The sequence below is a fragment of the Meles meles genome, chromosome 8, assembly GCF_922984935.1.
Source record: "Meles meles chromosome 8, mMelMel3.1 paternal haplotype, whole genome shotgun sequence".
Taxonomy (NCBI): domain Eukaryota; kingdom Metazoa; phylum Chordata; class Mammalia; order Carnivora; family Mustelidae; genus Meles; species Meles meles.
The window spans coordinates 87543346-87565170 of record NC_060073.1 but is presented as its reverse complement, the minus strand read 5'-3'; the positions used below and the strand labels follow the sequence as shown (position 1 = coordinate 87565170).

General features: G+C 46.9%; 1 protein-coding gene across 4 annotated transcripts in view; it reads left to right on the top strand.

Moving 5' to 3' along the window:
• Positions 1–21825, top strand: part of AMOTL1 (angiomotin like 1) — a 126728-nt gene that overhangs the window by 44890 nt on the left and 60013 nt on the right. For 2 of the 4 annotated variants that reach the window (XM_046015713.1, XM_046015715.1), the window contains exons 2-4: positions 5589–5741; positions 11053–11977; positions 19758–19817. In XM_046015713.1, the coding sequence (XP_045871669.1) occupies positions 5589–5741; positions 11053–11977; positions 19758–19817 (1138 nt within the window). The remainder of the gene's footprint in view (positions 1–5588; positions 5742–11052; positions 11978–19757; positions 19818–21825) is intronic. The other 2 variants (XM_046015716.1, XM_046015717.1) reach the window with 2 other exon arrangements.

Genomic DNA, 21825 nt, shown 5'->3' with positions numbered 1-21825 from the left:
CTCCCTCCCACCCGTCCCCATCCCCATCCCCATCTTGGGTTTCAGATAATGGTTCCTTGGGGAAAGAGCTCTTCCAGTGCATGGAGATTCTGCTTCCTGTTTAAAACCGTGGGTGTTGTGTGCAAGTGTTCTAGAACAGGGCGCTCTCACCTGTCTTTGCTTCACGCCGATCTTGGGCTCCTGAAGTGGGAATTGGCTAACTCAGATGAGCTAGCTTGGTCTCTTAAGAGGACTTATGAACAGACTTGCCTTTCTTTTTCAGGCCCTAGTCATGGGCTCCTGAGGCTGCTTCTAAACATTGTTTCTAGGGCATCTGTCTCCCTGAGCAGAGTATCCCACTCCCCCAGAAAAGCCTCCAGATCTGCCCAAATCAGGCTTGGTTGCTTACATTTAACTTTGAGGCCGCTGGCACACTCAGCAAATTCCTTAGCTCTTTGAAGGGAAGGTAGAAGTCCATAGTTGTTTGTTACTGTGTTTAAAATCTCTGTTACAAGGGCGCCTGGGTGGCTCAGGTGGCTGAGCGTCTGCCTTCATCACAGGGCATGATCCAGGAGTCCTGCGTTCAGGCCCTACATCTGGCTCCCTGCTCAGCAGGGAGTCTTCTTTTCCCTCTGCCCTTCACGAAGCTCGAGCTCGCTCTTCCTCTTTCAAATAAATAAAATATTAAAAAAAAAAAAACAACGAAATGAAAAACAGGGGCGTGTGGGTGGCTCAGTGGGTTAAAGCCTCTGCCTTCGGCTCAGGTCATGATCCCAGAGTCCTGGGATTGAGCCCCATATTGGGCTCTCCGCTCAGCAGGTAGCCTGCTTCCCCCCTCTCTCTCTGTCTGCATCTCTACCTACCTGTGATCTCTGTCTGTCAAATAAATAAATTAAAAAAAAATCTTTAAATGACTGCTGTAAAATACTAGGTAGTTGATGTTTAAATGCTAAGTTGTGGGCTTCACCCCATAATTGCTGCCATAGTTGAGGGAAGGAAAGCCATTATGTGTGTGTGTGGGGGGTGTTCGACAGGAGGTATAGTGAGTTTTGTTGGGGTGAACTGTGAAGGACTTGGGGAGTGGAGTGTGAAGCCAGGGGACTGGATTCCCAGCTGGAACTTGGAAAATGGGGTGACATGATCACGGGACGTGGGGAGGCCAAGTGGACCATCAAGGCTATTAACAGCAGGGTGGGGAGCTGTAGTAGGCAGTCTTGAAATCCAAACAGAATTTGGCCTTGAAGCTATAGCTAAAACAGTTATGTGCCAGCAAGTGGCATGCTCAGAAGTGGGATTTAAGGATGGGAGATCTCCCAGCTCTGTGAGTGCTGGGTGATAGTCGAGTGACTGTTGGAATGTCTTCCGGTGTCTAAAGTAAAGGACACTTCTGAGCCTGTTCTATTAGCCTTTTTACAGATTCAAGATCTGATCTCAGGGAAGAAACATTATGGTGGAGGTGAAGCAGATGAGGTCACCAGCTTCTGCCTCCTGCCTACCCCCAGAAGACTCACGTCATTTTCCCTTAATTCATTTCCCCTTCAACAGTGAGGCCCTTTGTTATGGCTGTATTGAGTAAGGGGAAAAAAAGGTCTTGTCCAGGGTTGCATTACCTAAAGTCTTCGGGACAGGTACAAAGAAAGTAACAGCATAAAACCATAATGGGAAGGGAGCTTCAGAAATAAGCCGGAAGCAGTCACGCTCAGAGAGAGCCCCACAGGATTCTTCTTGTTGACACAGACATGTGGATTTGGTAAAGAAGGGGACCGTTCTTGGTGAGATGGATCAGAGCCAAGATGAGACAGAAATGTCGACTGCTCCAGCCAGAATTCCAGAACTTCACCCTTTGTGGAGCACAACATGGACAGCTCCCTGGCCCTCCGTCAGGAGACCTAGGACCTGCCCGCGCCCCCTCCCCTGAGGGAGACACTACAGAGAGCTCACTCCTTTACGCTGGCCTTAGCTTGTTTGCCATTGCTCATGCCCCTTGCCCCCTGTAGACTAAAGCTGTGTTGGTGGTCTTCCTGGGACAAAGATTGGCTTGAAAGAAGCAGGTGACTGCAAGTCAGTAAGTCAGGAGGACCCCATGTGGAAATAGTCTTTATGAAGCCCCTGGGGCAACCTCACAGATGCCTAACACACCTTTGAGCACATGGGATCCTTGATTGGCTGTGCACCATCCTAAAACCATTACCCTGCCTGGGGCCCTGGACAGGAGCCAGGCCTTGCAGGGGCCTCCCGGGTGGGAGTGGTACCTGGAAGTGTCTGTGGGTTCTCCCAGCCTTGCTCCTGGGTGTGGAGAATGCTAACAAAGCCCACAGCAATCCCCTTCGTATATTGTCGTGTGTCACGCATTTCCTTTCAGTTTCTCATGTCAGCTAGCCTTGACACCGTGGGGTAGATTGTGTACCCTGCCTTCACATAAGAAAAGAGCCTCAGTTTGTGCTCCAGGAGTTCCTAGTAAAGATTGTGAACTAGCGTAGGAGGGGAAGGATTATGTACCTGTGGGATTAACGGCAAGGCCTCGCTTTCATTTTTGCCATATAGCCCAGGAATCTGCTCCCGCAGACCCAGTGACACACATTCTGGTCATTTTATCTTGCCTGACAGGTGAAGAAGCTACAAAGAGTGTGATTTGGTGGGTGTGTCAGGCTGGGCAAGTTCACTTGGTTCACTTGGCTTAGTGGAGCGATGATACCAGGCCTGCCTGTCTGCAAGGTCCATCTGGTCATCTCCTGGGCTCTTTCTTCAGCTCCCAGGAGTGGGGGGCGGCAGTGGGAACGGGACTCTCTGGGAACGCATGGGACACCCAAGTGTACAAAAAAAAGCAGTCTTAAATGACTGTTGATAGAAACGAGGCTGTACCCCAAAATCAAAGGCACAGACAAGGCTTTACCAGGGCTACAGCTGGAGCCGAAGGGAGACTCAGCACTAGCAGAGAGAAGTTAGACTGGCTGGAACAGAAGGGAAGTCCTGCAGCCTATAAGCCTCTTCCTAGGCTTCCCCCGCTGATTTAATTTGCTAATAAAGGGGCGGGGGAAAGGGTGTCATCTTGATTTGTTGGAAGGGCCTCGTCCTGATTGGTTGATATTGGCCAGCCATTCAGCCAGCTCAAGGGTGCTTTTGGAGACAGGGTCCTCTGTTCTAAGGCCAGCTTGTATGTGGGGCTGCATCTTGGTTCTTGTTCCCGTGGTCCCTGTCTCATTGTAGTGATGAGAATGGCTTAGTGCGGAGGTTCTTAGCTACGTTCTGTATCGAAAGCCTATACCTATACACACAACACCCTATACATTCCTTTATAGGCATATACATTTATACATATATACCCTTAATTAGGCCTCCATTTCATTAGCAGATTGCTCTCTGTTCCCACTTAAAATTTTGAGTCACGTGACTAGATGGTGTCACCCCGAGTTATATGCTTGCACATGCCATTCCTGAGCCAGATCCACAATGAGAAAACGCCACTCTCTTTGAAATGTGTGGGCCCTCAACTCTCTCATGCTGAACTGGTGGGGGCGGGGCTAAGGGTACAGAAACATGTTGTCATGTTTGGGGATTTTTGCCTGGGTGCACTCTTTGCCCTCCAGCTTAGGGCTTCCCAGCTTTGGCTGCACACTAAAACCATTTGGGGAGCCCTATAAAAATCAGATGCCTGGGCCCAGTCCCCAGAAGACCCAAATAAAATGATCTGGACGAAGCTAGGATATTAGGATTTTGTTTTTTATTTCTTTATTTTTAAAAGATTTTATTTGTTTATTTGACACAGAGAGAGCGTGAGAGAGCACCAGCAGGGGGAAGGGCAGAGGGAGAGGGAGAAGCAGGCTCTCCACTGAGCAGGGAGCCCAGCGTGGGGATAGATCCCAGGGCCCTGGGATCATGAACCAAGCCAAAGGCAGATGCTTAGCTGACTGAGCCACCTGGGCACTCCAGGTATTAGGATTTTAAAAGTTCTCTGGTGACTGTGATGTGCCGCCAACGTTGCATCTTGCACTTCTCTAATTTCCCACAACATTTCCACATGCTGACATAGAAGCCAGGTCAGGATTTTCTTTAGAACCCAGGCCATCTGTGATTCCTAATTTTAGCCTGAGACTTTTAGATTTTTAGATATAGAAGGTGAGGCCCAGAAGGGAATGAGTTTCTTCCAGGATAGTCCTTGCAGGTGGGCCAAAAAGAGACCCTGACAGATACTGTCATAGGCATTGGAGCTGCAGGTTTAGGCTGGTCCCCAGATAATGTGTCATTCAGATTTGGTTTATGTTCATCTTTAAAATGAGAGTCACTACTACATTATTCAGTTTAATTTTATAAGATAAATATTCTGGTTTTTTCTCTGTAGTCCACACGTGTCTGTGATAGGTATGAGCAAGCATGCAAATATTACTTTGTGTTTTGAAGTGAAGACACTAAGGAGGCTGATGAGTAAACCCCCATCTGTGACCTCAGAATAAGTAGGTACTGCTAGCTTGGGCCTTGTGGGAAAGGAGCAGATAAAAAAACCTCGCAGGCATTTCAAATTACTTTGAGATCAGTTTGATGTTAAAGCTGAGAAACATTTGGGGCACCCGAGTGGCTCAGTTGCTTCAGTGTCTGCCTTCGGCTCAGGTCATGATCCCAAGGTCCTGGGTTGGAGCCCTGTGTTGTCCTTGGGCTCCCTGCTCAGCAGGGAGTCTGCTTCTTCCCCCCTTCCCCCCTCCCCTGCTTGTGGTCATAAAATTTTAGAGCTGAGAAACATTTTTGTTTTAATGGAATTATCATTTGGCCAAGGATTTTAATTTAAAACACACACACACACACACACACACACCACACACACACACACTCCCCAAAAGCATGATTCTTCTGCTGGAGTAAAGGAAGCAGAGAAGTCCATGCAGAGAGGGCAGAGAGCCCGGGCCCATGCTGCCCAGCTTTCCCACGATGTTCCGTGTGCGTATTAGTGTTCTTGTAGAGGGATCTCATGTTTAGTGCCTGTAGGGTTGGCTACTGTGTCACGTTTAATTGGAACCGGAAGCCCACTTCGGTTTGTGTGTAACGCGATAAACTGGAGCCAAGAGGCCAGCGCTCGGCAGAGAGCCGGAACCCATGACCCTGGTTCACACTGCTGCCTGGGTTCCAGAATCCTTGAGTGGGGCTGCTCGCTCTGTCCTGGGCTGGGACAGGCTCTTGCTCACACGTGGTCTGGCGACACGGCCAGCCCCTCTTGGTGTCTTATGTCTTCGGTGACACAGCTGCTCTTCTCATTTTATTCTCCTTTTCTGGCCTCCCCACCCCTGTCCTTTCTGGCCTCCACCTTGACCATCCCGAACTTTGCGATTTGTCCAGTTCTGCAGAGGGCGTGATTTCTGTTGGTGCATGGAACTGGGTCGTGTGAAATCATCATGACTTCACTCAGTGTGTCTTGTAGGTTGTTATTTTGACCTCACGGGTCATTTTGGTGGGTGGTTGGACTTCTGATAATTCTGAATGTTAACTTTGGAATTTTCTGAATCAAAAAGACAGCTCCGAGTTGAGTGTGGGAGAATGCCTCGTGGGCTCTCGTGAGTCACACAGGAAGGAGGGAGAGGAGGACTTCATTGGCACTAATAGGCACTTTGCTTCTTCCCCAGGTCCCCCTCCTATTTGTTACAGTCCCGGTAGTCCTGCCCCGATTCTGGAAGACCCCAACTACTTTTTCCCCGACTTCCAGCTCTATTCTGGGAGGCGTGAACCATCTGCTTTGACGGTGGATGCAAACGGTAGTAGCATCAGGGAAAAAGTTGGTAAGTCCTTTTACTGGCATTTGGGTTGGAAAAACAGGATGATCGTATGTTTCTGGTTTTTAGCCTTTTGTGTAATTTTTTTTTCTGTCCTTGTTTTGCAAACTGGCCAGTTGTATTATTGATTGTCTCTTTATTAGTGAGTGTCTTATTCTTAATGTTTGTGCTGTGGTGTCAGTAGACTGTTTTATAATAATATGTGACTCTCAACAGACAGAGTTCTTATGTAGGAACTTGAGAGTCATGCCATTTATTCCCTAATTTTTCTCTAATTCCTATATACATTTTTGTAGTATTTTTTTCCAGAACTTTATCCTCCTTCTCTGCTTTCACTTTTATCTCTTTCTGCAAATAATTGAGAAGTTCGGAAGAAATTCAAAGCTGTAGTAGGCAGGGAACTGATTCCTCTGTGAAAACATCTTGCCTATTTTTGAAGGCATTTGAAATTGGTAAAACTAGAAGGGAATCTTTAAAACCATTGAAGGAGGGATGCCTGGGGGGGCTCAGTCGGTTGGGTATCTGCCCTCAACTCAGGTCATGATCCTAGGCTCCTGGGATCGAACCCCACATCGGGCTCCCTGCTCCATGGTGAGTCTGCTTCTCCCTCTCCCTCTGCTCTTCCCCCTGCTTGTGTGCTCTCTCACTCTCTCCTGCTCTCTGTCAAATAAACAAAATCTTAAAAACAAAAACAAAAAGCACTGTAGGGAGGGATCTCCTGGTTCTTGGCAAATGTGCTTATGAAAAGGAAATTCAGTAGTTTTCATGCTTGAGGAGAACCCCCCTCCCACAAATTATTATCTTTTGGAAATACATTTGTCTTTTTATTTGAATTTTTACTCAAGTTGTTTACAATGTTTATTTTTATGTGAATTCGCTTGTGCCACAAGCCTTTCGTGACAGTTATCCTGAGGGCAGGGACTGTGTTCTCTTTACCTTCTACCCCCAGCACCTGTTTGAAGGCCTGGATATGTAACTGGTTGGTGGGGAGGATTTGCACAGTGAGCGTGTGGCCCACGAAAGCCCACACTGATCTCTCTTTCCTTGGGTTCATCGTCGCTTGCTATAGTTCTTTGGCAATTCATCTTACATGGACTTCCAATAACCTGTTTTTCGTGTTTGAAATTTTTTGTTGCTGAGTTTCGGGCTTATATCTTAGTTACAGTATACTTTCTTGGAAAGTAGGGAATAAGTTTGAGTTTACTGCACATGCAGTCTTATGGAGCAGATGTGAAGTCTGCCCATTTTCCAGAGGAGAGAGGTTCAGAGAAGCCAAATAACTTGCCTGAGGTCTTGGCGGTGTGATTTGGAGGGTGTGGGGGAGGGGAGAGGCAGACCGGTGTGATCGGAGTCCTGATCAGGAGCTTCAGGACCTAGTCTGTAAAGTTCTTGAATTTGTAGGACAGTTATTTTCTGAATGCCTTCTGTGTATCAGGGTTGTGTTCTAGGCACTGGAGAGATAGCAAGTGAAGACAGCAGATAAGACTCTGCCATCTGGTTCTTGAATTCTGGTAGAAGAGGATAGATCATAAATGCAGTGTGGATTGGAAGAAGAGGCCAGAGGCAAGAAATGTGAGGAGGCCATTTGAGACCTCTAAGGCAAGTGGTAGGGAGAGCAGGCACCTGGGAAGTGGCTGAGGGCATGGAAATTAGGGTTGCAGTCTTTTACTATGGCTAAGACACTAAAAATGTCATCTAGTGTCGCCTTTTGTCATATTTTAATACCAAAAAGAGTAAGAGGGATGTGACCTTTCATAGCCCTTGCCTAAAAAAAGACAAGCGTCTGTGGGTACACACGTGTATATGGGCAATATACATATATTTATATATCTTGTAAGCATATCCTACCACCTTTACTTTTTTTTTTTTTATTATTTGTTTATTTACAGCATAACAGTGTTCATTGTTTTGGCATCACACCCAGTGCTCCATGCAGTACGTGCCCTCCCTATTACCCACCACCTTGTTCCTCAACCTCCCACCTCCCCGCCCCTTCAAAACCCTCTGGTTGTTTTTCAGAGTCCATAGTCTCTCATGGTTCATCTCCCCTTCCAGTTTCCCTCAACTCCCTCTCCTCTCCATCTCCCCATGTCCACTGTGTTCTTTGTTATGCTCCACAAATAAGTGAGACCATATGATACTTGACTCTCTCTGCTTGACTTATTTCGCTCAGCATAATTTCTTCCAGTCCCGTCCATGTTGCTACAAAAGTTGGGTATTCATCCTTTCTGAGGGAGGCATAATACTCCATTGTGTATATGGACCACATCTTCCTTGTCCATTCATCCGTTGAAGGGCATCTTGGTTCTTTCCAGAGTTTGGCGACCGTAGCCATTGCTGCAATAAACATGGGGGTACAGATGGCCCTTCTTTTCACTACATCTGTATCTTTGGGGTAAATACCCAGCAGTGCCATTGCAGGGTCATAGGGAAGCTCTATTTTTAATTTCTTCAGGAATCTCCACACTGTTCTCCAAAGTGGCTGCACTAACTTGCATTCCCACCAACAGTGTAAGAGGGTTCCCCTTTCTCCACATCTTCTCCAGCACATATTGTTTCCTGTCTTGCTAATTTTGGCCATTCTAACTGGTGTCAGGTGGTATCTCAATGTGGTTTTAATTTGAATCTCCCTGATCCACCTTTACTTTTTCTCATTTTACTGGATCAAGAAAAACTAGTTTGGCACTTGATCAAATGTAGAGAGAAAAAGAGACAAAGGGCCAAAAGTACGTCCGAAATTTCTGTCTGGATGGCTTACAGGATGAGGCTGCCACTTACAGAAAACATAAACAAACAAACAAAAAGTCAACCTTGGGGAAGAAAGATGGTCTGGGGGGAGACAAGCTATTCTGTGTATGTATAGAAACAGAGCCATCATTGTCTGGAATTGTAGAAGTGAGGCTGCTTGGCGATATCTAGTTCAGTTCCCTCCCTTTACCCATGAGGAGACTGAGCTCAGAGATAGTAAGTGATTTGCTCAAGGTCACACCTGTAGTAAGTGCTAGAATTTTTACTATCCTACTGCTGTGTAATTTCCTCAATACACTATTTACTAGTATTGTGAAATGGACAGATTTCATATTTCATGGCACTCACGTAGGAATTCTTAAATGTTTGATCCCCCATTACATGCAGACACTGGGCTCTGTGCACTAGCGAGACCGGGATGAGTTGGCGTTATCCTTGCCTTTAAGAAGCTGAGAGTCTTGGGTAAATAATCACTGCTATCTACTGTGATAACAGTTCTAGTGGTGATCTGTACAAATGGAGAAGGAGCTTAGGAGGAGGGATCAAGGCTGCTTGGCTGCAGTGGGACAGGTTATACTCCAGAGTAGCTATGAGCCCTCACATGTCTAGGAATTTCCCAAGAAGACCTGGTGAGGTGCATCCCTCTTGGCAGAGGGAAGAAACGTGAGTGAAAGCCTAGGGGTGGGAGAGAACTTCCATGTCTGGGAGCTATGCGGTCTTAGGTGCTGCTGGACTCACGCATCGAGGCGTGACCCGGAGGGGAGGTAGTGATGGTGGCCTGAACTGTTGCTGGTTTCCCCGTACCTGCTGCAGCCTAGGGTAGGATGTCAGTTTCATCTTGTAATTCACTACTGAGGAATTTTGTGTAGAGGAGTGATATAGTTAGGTTTTCCTAGTTGAACAGTCTTTCAGGGTAACGTGGAAGATAGGTTGAGGTCTCCGGGGTGGGTTTGGAGGTGGGACCGAGTGTCAGAAAAATAGATAAGAGGCTGCTGGAATTGTCTGGGTATGAGACACCATGGACTTTGCAATGTTGTGGAATAAACACAGCTTTTTTTGTAGAATGAATCAGATCCCGACTCTGGCTCTTCCTACCTCTTTGACCCCTGTCATTCGCCTTCTCTGAGCCTCTCTCCTCATCTGTGAGATAGGGGAAATTATCTGTCTCATATGATCATATGTGCCTTGTACAATTATCTGAGGGATAAAGGAAATAACATATGGAGAGAATTTAGCACAATACCTGGTGCATCATGTGCACTTTTAAAATGGCTCTTACAGTTACATTGTGGTTACCCATAATACACTTGGGGGCTGGAGGGGAATGAAAAAGGTTAGGAGAGGTGTTTAAGAGGTAGAGTTGGCAGGCTAATACTGGATGCTAGAGGTAAGGGAGGAGAAGGAACTTTGGAAAACGCCCAGGTTTCTGGCTTGGCAAGGAGTAGATGAGGGAGGGATATGGGGTCTAGTGGGTGAGTAAGTGCTGGAGGCGGGGAAGACATGTTGAGTGTGGAGAGCCAACAGGCCGCCTGCTGGGGGCGGTAGATGTGGGCCATGAGTCAGTTGTCAAAGACTGGTGGCCGGTGTGACTTGAGTGAGGGTGGGAGAGCTTTCAGGGCAGAGCTGTGGGAAATAACCAGAATTTGAGAGGCAGGTGGAGAAGAGGGGGCCAGAGAAGAAGTGCCCAGAGAGGCAGGAACTGGAACCAGAGCAGGGGTTGGAGGTGGGAGACCTGGATGCTTCAGGAAGCACTTCAGGAAGTAGACGATCACCATGCCAAGTCTGAAATGCGTCAGACAGGTGAGGCGCGTAATACGGGAGATGGAGTATTCTTGTTAGGCTTGGTTGGTAATCAGAACTGTAGGGAGAGCGGCAAATGGGGCATTTGGAAAGTGGAGACAGGGAGTGTAGACTGCTTACCGAGGACAATCAGAAGAGAACAGGAGTACAGATGCACAAAGGCAGTTAGAGGTATGTGGCTAGGGCCAAGAAAAGGGGATTCCTTTTTGTTTGATCTTGGTTTTTTTGCTTCCATTTTTTTTTTTTAAGATGGCAAAGATTTGGCATGTTTATATGAGGAAGGAAAGGAGCCAGCAGGGAGTTTAAAGGAAAGGGAGGGGGTGAAGGACAGAGTAAGGTCCAGGAGGAAGCAGGAGAGGAGGGAATGGAGAGTAGTAGACTCGCTGTGAATGGGAGCAACACTTCCCTGAGAAATTCAGGGTAAACGGAGGTGGCAGTGTATTTGAAATGTTGTCTTTAAAGGCTACTGTAGCGGGCACCTGGGTGGCCTGGATGCCTTCAGCTGAGGTCATGATCTCAGGGTCCTGTGTTTGAACCCCACATCAGGCTCCCTTCTGAGCCTCTGTCCCTCTGTTCCTCCCCCCATGCACTATTTCTCTCAAATAAATAAATAATCTGTAAAAATAAATAAATAGGTAAATAAGTATATAAAATGATAAAATAAGAATAAAGGCTACAGTACCTACCATGTTAATTACTCAGCGCGTAGATCCAGACCCGTGTCCCCATGGCACATCCTGACACCCTTTTCCCTCTGTTTGCCTTCTAGTTGAGGAACCCCTGTGTCACTTGCAGCCCCCAAGCCTCCTGCGGACGTCAGAGGTGGAGATGAGAGGTTCCGAGGATGCGGCCGCTGGGACAGTGTTACAGCGGCTGATCCAGGAACAACTGCGGTATGGCACCCCGACCGAGAACATGAACTTGCTGGCCATCCAGCACCAGGCCACAGGGAGCGCAGGACCCGCCCACCCCACGAACAGCTTTTCTTCCACGGAAAACCTCCCTCCAGAAGACCCACCAATGGTCTACCAGTCGGCGCGCCAGGAGCCGCAGGGTCAAGAACACCAGGTGGACAACACGGTGATGGAGAAGCAGGTGCGGCCCCCGCAGCCTCAGCAGAACAACGAGGAGCTGCCCACGTACGAAGAGGCCAAGGCGCAGTCCCAGTTCTTTCGGGGGCAGCAGCCACCGCCGCCGCCACCGCAGGGGACTGTCGGGCACGGTTACTACATGGCCGGGGCCGGCGGTCAGAAGGCCCGGACCGAGGGCAGGCCCACGGTGAGCCGAGCCAACAGCGGACAGGCGCACAAGGACGAGGCGCTGAAAGAACTCAAGCAGGGCCATGTGCGCTCTCTCAGTGAGAGGATCATGCAGCTGTCATTGGAGAGGAACGGTGCTAAGCAACACCTCCCTGGCTCCGGGAACGGAAAGGGGTTCAAGGCAGGAGGGGGACCCTCCCCCGCCCAGCCTGCGGGGAAAGTGCTGGACCCCCGGGGTCCTCCGCCCGAGTACCCCTACAAGACCAAGCAGATGGTGTCCTCTGTCAGCAAGAGCCAGGAGCACGGACTCTTCTACAGCGACCAGCACCCAGCGATGCTGCACGAGATGGTCAAGCCGTACCCCACTCCTCAACCCGCGAGAACGGAAGTGGCCGTCCTGCGGTACCAGCCGCCCCCAGAGTATGGGGTGACCAGGTGATTCTCTCTCGGGCCCATGGGTTTAACCTGGTTTTTTGAAATTTCGAAATCATGTTCTCCACACTTGTTAATTTTCAAGGCGGTTTGGGTTTAAGCCATGGGGTTTGTTTTTTTTTTTCCCTGTGCGTGATACTTAATAAGGCACTTCTGGGCCAGAATACATAGAGTGAAACAGAACAGAGATCAATGGAGGATTGTCTCCAAATGTAGCAGAAGGTGATCGGGGATTTATGAGTTGAGGGGAGGAGCCTCGGTCGCTGGCCATCCTTGGGAGCTCTGCCTAGTGGCCAGGCAAAGCGGCAATTTTCCTGCCTGGCTCTATGGACAGCATCCAGACTCCTGGAGCTTATTATTACCATGGGGTTATATGGAGCCATTCTTCATTGTAGATTTGAAAGGAAAACATAGTCTGAATGCTAGAACAGCAGAGCTAAGGGGGCCGTAGAGATCTTAGAGTTTCACCTCTGTTTGATCAGATGAGACACTAAAGCCTGGAGAGATGCCTGCATTTCCGCGGTTCACCGCTCTGGGCCGCTGGAACGAGATTCCAGTGGCCTGACCGTCAGCAGCTGTTCCCTCCATTGCCCTAATTCTAATCCTTCTTCCTATTGATGGCTGGATTCAGCAACACTTACAAGGTGTCTCCTCTGTGCGGCCTTGTACCTGGCTTGAGATAAAGAAGGGCTCTTGCCCTAAGGACCTCATCTCGCTGTCCTGGTGGGACCAGCCCCTGAGCCCATCACTGCTCTGTAGGGGCTGTTTGAAGGCAGTACATGGAGTGCTTAGAACCAGAGAGATTGTATGACTCACAACCGGAGGCACTGGGGAGAGCCCCCCCAGAGGAAGTGACATCCAAGCAGGGTCTCATAGGACCAGTAGGGCTGTGCGGAAAGCATGTGAGGAGATGGGGCAGTGGAATGCACTGTGCAGGGGGAATGGGCTGGTTTGGTCTGGAACGCACCCAGGTACCACGGGTGGGCTAGGGAGGGCCAGCAGTGGCAGAGATGTGTTAGAACACGGAGCCGAGACCAGCCGTCAAGGTCTCTGGGAGTCTATGGCGTTTGGAATTCAGCCATAAGCAGTTGGGAAAGCCAGTGTTTCCAGGGAGAGACTCTGTGTGTGTTTATGAGGCTGACTTCAGTGGTGGTCGAGGATGGATCAGAGGAGCAGGACCAGAGGCCATGAGGACCTCCAGGGACAATTTCAGTAGTCCAGCTAAGAACTGGTGAGCACGGCCTACGTTGGAGGCCGGAGGTACAGGGGAGCGTTATGTGCTGTGAGAGGCAGAGAAGTCGCACGGACAGAACTTAATGACTGATTAGACCCAGAAGCTGAAAAACAATAGGCTAGTTGGAAATCAAACTCTCAAGAGAGAAATTGGGTCTGAAGGTACAAATTTGGGAGTTACCAGCATTTCAATGCTGCCAGGCTTCTTGGAGAGAGCGTGGAGCAGGAGAAGGGGAGGCAAGTGACCACTGCCTATTCTTGGCTATGTCGTCATTCTCACAGAGGGCTTTATCTGTCTGTTTCCAATCAGGTGAGTTTAGTTTTCCCTGGGTGACCCCAGCAGCTGTGTGCAGAGCACATCTTGGCTGTACGTCTTCTGAAAGGCAGTGAGTGGGCCTTGGCAGAGGGAGAGAGCTGGCTCGCCTGCCCTCTGCTTCCCAGCTGCTGACACGTTTCCCTGCATGTTAGGCTGGGAATGCCAGCTTGGAAGCAGGGTAGCACCTCGGAGAACTCTACCAGATTGTGGACCTCATTCTCCCCAAAGGCATCATAGTCTGACTGAGGAATCCAAGATGGGACCTGCGGGGCTCTTGTGTTTTATTGTAGTTCCTCAAGCCACAGGAGACATTTGAACTTTAAAATTGTCAGGTTTGAAGAGTGGGGAGGAAAAGTCTTCAGATCTCTGGCATATGTGCCACATTGATTCAAGAGACTTGTTTATAGTCGTCAAGGATGTTTATCCCAGGATCATAGCAGTTTGTGATGTTTCACATTTTTTCCTGAACATTTGACTCAGCCTTTAGAGCTTGCTGGAAGATGGGGACATCCCCGAAGGAAGCCTTCCTATTCTCTTTGGCTTTACAGCAATGCATATCGTGGGTCATTTTGTTTTTTTGTCATCTGGCCGTAGGTGAGAGAGGAGGCAGGAGACAGGGTAAGGGGCGAAGAGAAGCAGCAATAGGAGATCCACCCAGTTACTTGTGGAAAGTGTCATTTGTCTCAAAGTTATGACGTCAAAAAGAAGAAGAAATGTGTGAGGGATTTGAGCTAATTGCTAGGCTGGGTGGCCGGACTGACACAGCACATCAAAATGGCCCCAGAGAGGTAGCAGACAGGCCACGGAGGCTCGGCCCCAGAGCTGAAAGGCCCCTTTGTGAGCCTGGCCATGGCTCACCAGCGTGGCTCCAGCGGCCGACAGCGTCAACAAAGGCACATGTACACCAGTCCTGCCACAGATACATCCTGCGTGGTCTGAACTCCCAGGGTGGAATCTGAGACTCAGCAGTGTGTGATCTTCAAGTTTCCTTCGACCCAGGAGATTGGAGTTTCGTGGTTATGTTCCCTTGTGCCGAAAGAGTTATCTGTTCGTCATTGATGGCAGTGGTTTTGAAAGCTGCAGGCTGTGGGGTCCGTACATCACAGACTCCTGGCCACCAAGGAAGGTGCCCTCACTGAGTAAGGTCATGGAGTCCCATCTCCTGGCCCTTTACATTGTTCAGACTTCACAGCTGTTTGTCTGCCAATGGAAAGGTCCAAAAGGCAAGTGAGACAGAGCATAGAACTTATGACAGAAGGAGGAAGAACTTGGGAGTTCTTGCCTTCATTACTGACCCACCATAGCTTATACATTTACCCTCCCTGACCTGCTAAAGGTGGAGATGTGTGGTGGTCTGTTGTAAAGCACTTTAGTCTCTTGGTGGGAAACCCTGGGAGAAGCTATCAGTTAGAGCCTCGTTGACTTGCTCCAGGTTGGCCCCTGTCATGGGTGAGGTAGTGAGGGCTGGCAGAGATGGGAGACTAAGGCCCTGCTGAGGTGGCTGGTGGGGACCTCCAGGGAACAGGAGCGGCCGAGGAGGAAGGCTCTGGTTTTATTCCTGCTCCATCGTCCTTTTTCTTTAACCTGAAAGTGGTAATGGATAAAGGAGGACAAGGTGAGAATCGAATGGGTTGTTCTATCCAGAATTGTGCTTTAAAAACAACAACAACAACAAAAAAGCCAGCATTTGGGTGATAATTCATACTCACTTTGTGGAAAGAGCATTCTAGAAGCAGTGACTTGGCTTATGGACTGTACCGTGAGTGGAAGTGAATGCCGGCAAGATGAGCTGATTGCTGTCAGAGCAGTTGGGAGGACATTAGTCAAGTGCATGTTTGCTTTCCAAAGAAGTCTGTCCATATTTCCGAAAGTGGAAACTGAAAAGACCAAAAAAATCACTTAAAGTAGCCTACTTTCTTACTACAACGACTGTTAACATTTTCCTCTACACATTCATTTTTTCATGTGTTATCCTCATAGATTATATTCAGTGTAGTATCTTGGCTTGTTTGTGCTATTGTCGGTACTGTTGTATCACATTCTTTCTACGATAGTGTCTTAGCTTGTTTCAAGTCATGTTGTATCAGTTCTTTCTACAATACCACGTACTTGTTTTCTCACCATCTTTTTATTGCTGGGTGATATTTTATAATGTATATAATTTACATCTTCGTTTCTACAAATAATATAGTGGACACAATCATGCATATCAAGTTTTCTGTGCCCTGACTCCTGACACCTGGTCCTATCCCCTAGCCTCTGCCCCTAGGAGGGTGGCTTTCTGAGTGTATAATGGGAGAGCCTGAGAGAAGACCCCAAATATTTAAGACTTGGTAGTGTTTCTGAAAACTGGTGTGAAGGTGGAGCTAAAAACAGAAGGACCAACTGAATGTCTATTTCGAGCGTGTGTGGAGTCCCAGGTCCCCTTCTCACTCAGGTTGTGGCTGGCTGCCCTATCTGTCCTTGCCCCAGTAGAAATCCAGCGGGATCTGTTCTCTGGTGGGGGTCTCTGAACTTTTGTTTCACTTCTTTAGGAATCATTATTTAGAGTTGAAATTATTGGGTAAACTGTAAAAAACATTTAATGACTCGTGATACCAGATAACTTGGTAAAAATTATTACAGTGTGTGTGTCACTGCCCTTTGACCAACATTAGTCATTGTCATTACAAAACCTTCGCTCACTTAATGGGTAGATAATGTTAATTCTTAATTCTACTTTGCAATTATTAGCTGGGTTATTTGGGGGGTTAATTTAACGGTTAATTTAACCTTGCAAATTAGCTGTTTGTATCTTCTGTTTGTATGATCTATATATTATAATTGATTCAGAACACACTAAAACCTGTGTTCTCTAACACTGGCCCTAACCTTGCAGTGTGTCTAGAACTCCATCTGTACCCTTAGCAGGGGGCAGTGGAACAGGACTAAAGCTTCAGTGCCTGCCTGCGGCCGGGCACTCTGTGTGGGTGACCTTCCTCTGTTGTCACTGCATTTCTGAGGGGTGGGTACTGTCACTGTCCCTACTGGATGGTAGGGGGGATCCATGATGTTCATGGAAAGCACTGAGGCCCAGACATAAGCATAGGAAGATAGTTTTACCAGCTTTCCAGGAGCAGAGGTAACTGTTGATTAATATTTTTTCCATCTATGAATGTTTTAATTGGATTTTTAGTATGTAAATAGATACCGTATAAAGGCACGAATGATGGTGTTTTTGACCCAGCTTTTTGTCCAGGCTGATAAAAGCATCTTACAGATGATGTCAAGCAGGAGGTGCTGCGGACCTCCTTGCAAGGAGAAGCTTGCTTGGTTCTCCCCCACCCCCAACCCCCCGCCGGGCCAGCCATCTCCACCACCCTCCTTCCCAAAAGGGTACCAGCTGACAGTTTCCTGCATCCAGAGAGAGAAAGTGTGGTGTAACTAATGTCCTAAGTCGCTCATATTTTCCTTTAAAAGTGCACTGTGCATTTTCCCCCAGAGAAACCTCCAGGGCTAGTTTTATTTAGGATAGATGACATCCTCTGGGAACATGCCAAATTGAGGGTACAGTAAGGAGGGAGGCACCAAGAGGGGACACAGCCAAGGAGTGCATGTGACAAATGAAAGAGAGAACACCTCTCCCCAAGAAACTCATGTTGATCCAACTGTGCAAGCAGAGTGCAGTTTAAACCATGAACAAGGACAGAGATAGGTGCCCAAGAGCAGGGCTCACTTGGTGGGCAAGGGGTTTGGAATGTGCTGTGTTATAAGAAAGAATGTTTGGTGATCCCATCTTGCTTCTGGTTGGAAATGTCTGGAGGAGGGAGGAGAATTTTCAGAGTAAGTGTATATTCAGAGCGGTAATTTGCAGTTTATAGAGTTATGAACATGAATTGCTATGTAGGACAAAAGGTAAACCAGGTCCAAGGTTGTTGGATTAAAAACTGTGTGTTGCCCTTAACAGAAATGAGGCCACAGAGACTTATTTAAATTCCACCAGCTAGACATGTGTTTTGAATACCAGCATTAGAACTCAGGAGTTTCTACAGCTTTTAAGCTGGATTATGGCTGGATGAGCCAAGAAACATGCTGTTTATTCTGAGAAAAAGCTCTGCAGTATGGGAATTTCAAAGGCTAGGGTCATGTTCAGGTTACTTTCTTAGGAAACCTAACACAGTTCTGGCTATAATGCGTGAGACCAGTGACTTCTTCAAACAAGAGGATTGCCTCTGTCCATCCTGCATAGAAATAAATCTGATCTTAGTTTACACAAGACTTGAGTCTTAATTTGGGCATTTACGAGTCTTACTGGTGTCTGCACAATCAATGGGGGCCGGCGGGGAGAATTTGGGTTTGCATGAAGATTTGAGGGGTTTTGAGTTTTGGCTCTTCCATTTTGTAGTAAGTTGCATCAGTTCTCTGAGCGTCGGTTTCCTTATCTGCAAACTGTTACAGCTCATTTTTTTTCTAAAACCCATTTTTCCCCCCCAAAAGAGAAAGAAGGAAAGTAGAAATTATCTGCAGTCCCACTATCCAGAGATAACCAGAGTTCAGTAAGCTTTGGCTGTGTTGCCCCGAGGGTCAGAAAATCAGAAGAGAGTACTCTAAGTGGGAAAACTCTGCGTAAACAGGAGATATTTTTGCTGAAGGACAGGTGTTAACTCTTGAACCTCTTCACCACAGGCCAAGAAGCGCTTTATGATTTCATCTTGTTTTTAAATTCTTTTATCTCATTTTGTTTATTTTCTCTGATTATCACAATAATGATGCAGATTTTTTGGCTTATCTTCAGTTTCTAATTTTTCTACAGCATACATATATCTAAGTAATCTTAGATAATGAATTTTAAAAAAGTAGCTAATGTGTCCATTGTAGAAATTTTATAAAGAAAAACAGGACAAGGAAGAAAAATCCATAATCCCATCACGTAGCATGAGCCACTCTGACTTCTTCTTTTTTTTTTTTTTAATATTTTATTTATTTGACAGAGAGAAATTACAACTAGGCAGAGAGGCAGGCAGAGAGAGAGAGGAGGAAGCAGGCTCCCTCCGGAGCAGAGAGCCCAATACGGGGCTTGATCCCAGGACCCCGGGATCATGACCTGAACTGAAGACAGAGGCTTTAACCCACTGAGCCACCCAGGTGCCCCGAGCCACTCTGACTTATTATAATTCTCTCTAGTCATTTTTCTGTGTATTGTGTTTCACATGTACTAGGTGAAATCCTAATATGTCTAGATATGATTTGAAAAAAGTCCTTACTTAGGGACTCAATGGAAACTTGCTGTACTGAATTGTTAATGTCAGGCCTGAAAACAGTTGTTTTGATTTTATGTCTCTATTAATAAGTTTGTTTTGGAATATGTCTTTAGCTGTCTGCATTTTTTTCTTTTGAATTCCTTGATCGCATCCTCTGCCTGTTTATCCATTGATGTTTATTTTCCTGCCACGGTTGAAAAGTTTTTAATTTTTAAATTAAATTAAATTTTTTAAAAATTTAAATTAAATTAAATTAAATTTTTAAAAATTTTTAAATTTTTGTTAATCACATGAGCCAAATTTATTAAATGTTAGCATGATGGCCTAATTTCAGGTGAACATTGAGTTTCATATATTGAACATAACTTGATCACCCTTGACGCCTGGGAATATGGGGAGAGCAGGGAGGGGTCTGACTGCTGGTCTCTTTGCATGAATTGCTCTGATGGTCACTGAATTCTGGAATTATCTCCCAAAATGAGGCCTTTTGGTGTACATTCAGTACGGTCTACAGCAGTGCTGTCCAATAAAAGTATAGTTATAAGCCACACATGTCTATTCAAAAATGTTTTGGCAGCCACATTTTTTAAAAGTTAAAAGAAAACAAGTGAAATTAATTTTAAAACATAGTTAAGTTAACCTGTTAAAAACATATTTTTAAAAAAACGTTTTAGGGGCTCCTGGGTGACTCAGTGGGTTAAGCCTCTGCCTTCCTCTCAGGTCATGATCTCAGGGTCCTGGGATCCAGCCCTGCAGTGGGCTCCCTGCTCAGCGGGGAGCCTGCTTCTCCCGCTCCCTCGGCCCACCCCAGCTCGTGCTCTCTCTCAAATAAATAATCTTTTGAAAAAATAAATAAAAACACGTTTTAGTTAACTAAAACCATGATCATTTCAACAGGTAATCAGCGTTGAAAGCTATTAATGAGACAGTTTACATTTTGGCCCTGACTCTTCTGATTTTGATGTCTGTCTTCAACACTTCCTGCCCATTTCAGGTGTTTGGGAGCTCATGTAGCTCGTGGCTACTCTTTGGGACCACACAACTCCCAGAGGAGGTAAGACTCTGAGAGCGAGTGCCCTGACACGTCCAGACATTGCCTTGAGACAGGCTCTTGTTCTCTGCTGTGCTACGGAAAAGTTCTTCAGAAGCCCAAGGTTCTGTGGCGCTGGAATAAGCTTTGATCCCTTACTGAGGTTGAGCATTAGGGACTGCGATCCTCATCACATGGGGTTTGAAGAGGAAGGGACACTCAGGTGGTTCTTCTTGCCTTTCTCTGAACACCAGTGATCAGTGTGTGGTAACGACAGAGACTAAAAGGTTTTAGTGCTTCCCTCAGGATACACACAGTGTGGCGTGCTTTATATTCCTTGTCTCATTTAATTCTCGTAACAACCCTGTGAGGTAGGTATGATCATCTTGTTTAAAGGTGAAGAAGTTAAAAACTCACCCATGGGTCCATGGTTAGAAAGAAGCAGAATCAGAGAAAAGAGACCCTGTACTGAGGAATAGGGCTCTCCTGTACTAAAATGGGAGGTAGTCCCCGTGTGGTGGGAGTATGATGGGTTCTAGATCCTCCCCAGTTGAAAGGCTCCCCCCCTCTTTTTTTTTTTTGTTTTGTAGTGAGATCTCAGCTCTGTGAATCCTGAAGTTTGCGCACTTTAAAAATAAGATAGTGTATGGCGTGAGAGCAGTGAATGCCCAAGTTTCTGAGAAATCAGTACAGCAGTGTGACGTGCTAACGTGACATAATACATCCAGGTGTCACGTAAATATGGGAGTTTATGAACGAGCTTGGGTATGAAGGCCTGCGATATGCACAGAGGAGCAAATGGACCAATGACCCTGTTTCCCCAATCCAAATAACATTGTCACTCCCATTTTGAGCTGCATTTTGTGACCTCAAATACATAAGAAGGACAGTGATGGTGCTCAGTCGGTTAAGTGGTTAAGCCTCTGATTGGAATCTGGCTGAGGTCACAATCTCAGAGTCCTGGGATGAGCCCCACATTGGGCTCCACGCTCAGCAAGTGGTCTGTTTCTCCCTCTGCCCCTCCCCCTGCTCGTGCTCATCTGTACACGAACTCTCTCTCTCTCTCAAATCTTTAAGAAGGAAAAAAAGGGCAGTGACATGGAGCTATGTTATTATATTGGCAACATCATGATTTGAGATTCTACCTAGAACCGATTATCCAGAACCAATCTAAACACCAGAGCTCTCTTCTTCAATACAATGTTGAGGGTTTAGCCTTTATTTGAAAACACATCAAGCATATGTTGTCTTCCAAATTGCTCCTGGGCTTAGGGGCCAAATCAGCTGACACATGTGTATTGGGTACCAACCTAGTTTAAGCCATCATCTTCTACCCTCAAAAAACATGCATGCTAAAAATTTGGGAGAAAAGACACATGCGTGAAAAATTAAATAATATTACCTTTAAAATGAAAATTCAGGAGAACAAAAGACTTGATATAGGCTCGTGGTGGCAGGTGGTGAGGATCATGATTTTAGCAGGTTGTCAGTTTGGAGGAAAGAAGTGGCTGCCGGGGCGCCTGGGTGGCTCAGTGGATTAAGCCACTGCCTTCAGCTCAGGTCATGATCTCAGGGTCCTGGGATCGAGCCCCACATCGGGCTCTCTGCTCCGCAGGGAGCCTGCTTCCTCCTCTCTCTCTGCTTGCCTCTCTGCCTACTTGTGATCTCTCTCTCTGTCAAATAAATAAATAAAATCTTAAAAAAAAAAAAAAAGTGGCTGCCAATTCTGGGATCGGGCTATGTGCATATGGCCCGAGTCACTGACGATGGAGGGCCAGTCTGCAAGAATTTCCTCCATGATCCCCATTTTGTCTCATAAATGTGACTCTTTAAATGCTGTATTTTTAATACATCACTGTGGACTTGGCTTTGCTCAGACATATTTAAGCAACTGGTCAGTTACTGGTCAGTTGGTTGGCACTTGGGAAAAGGTCACTTTCTGCAACGTTCTGAGGCTCAGTGTGGGTGTAGTTGCTCACAGTGGGCCCCAGGACCTCAGGAGTGAAGGACCAAAAGGTGGCTGCCTTCCTCC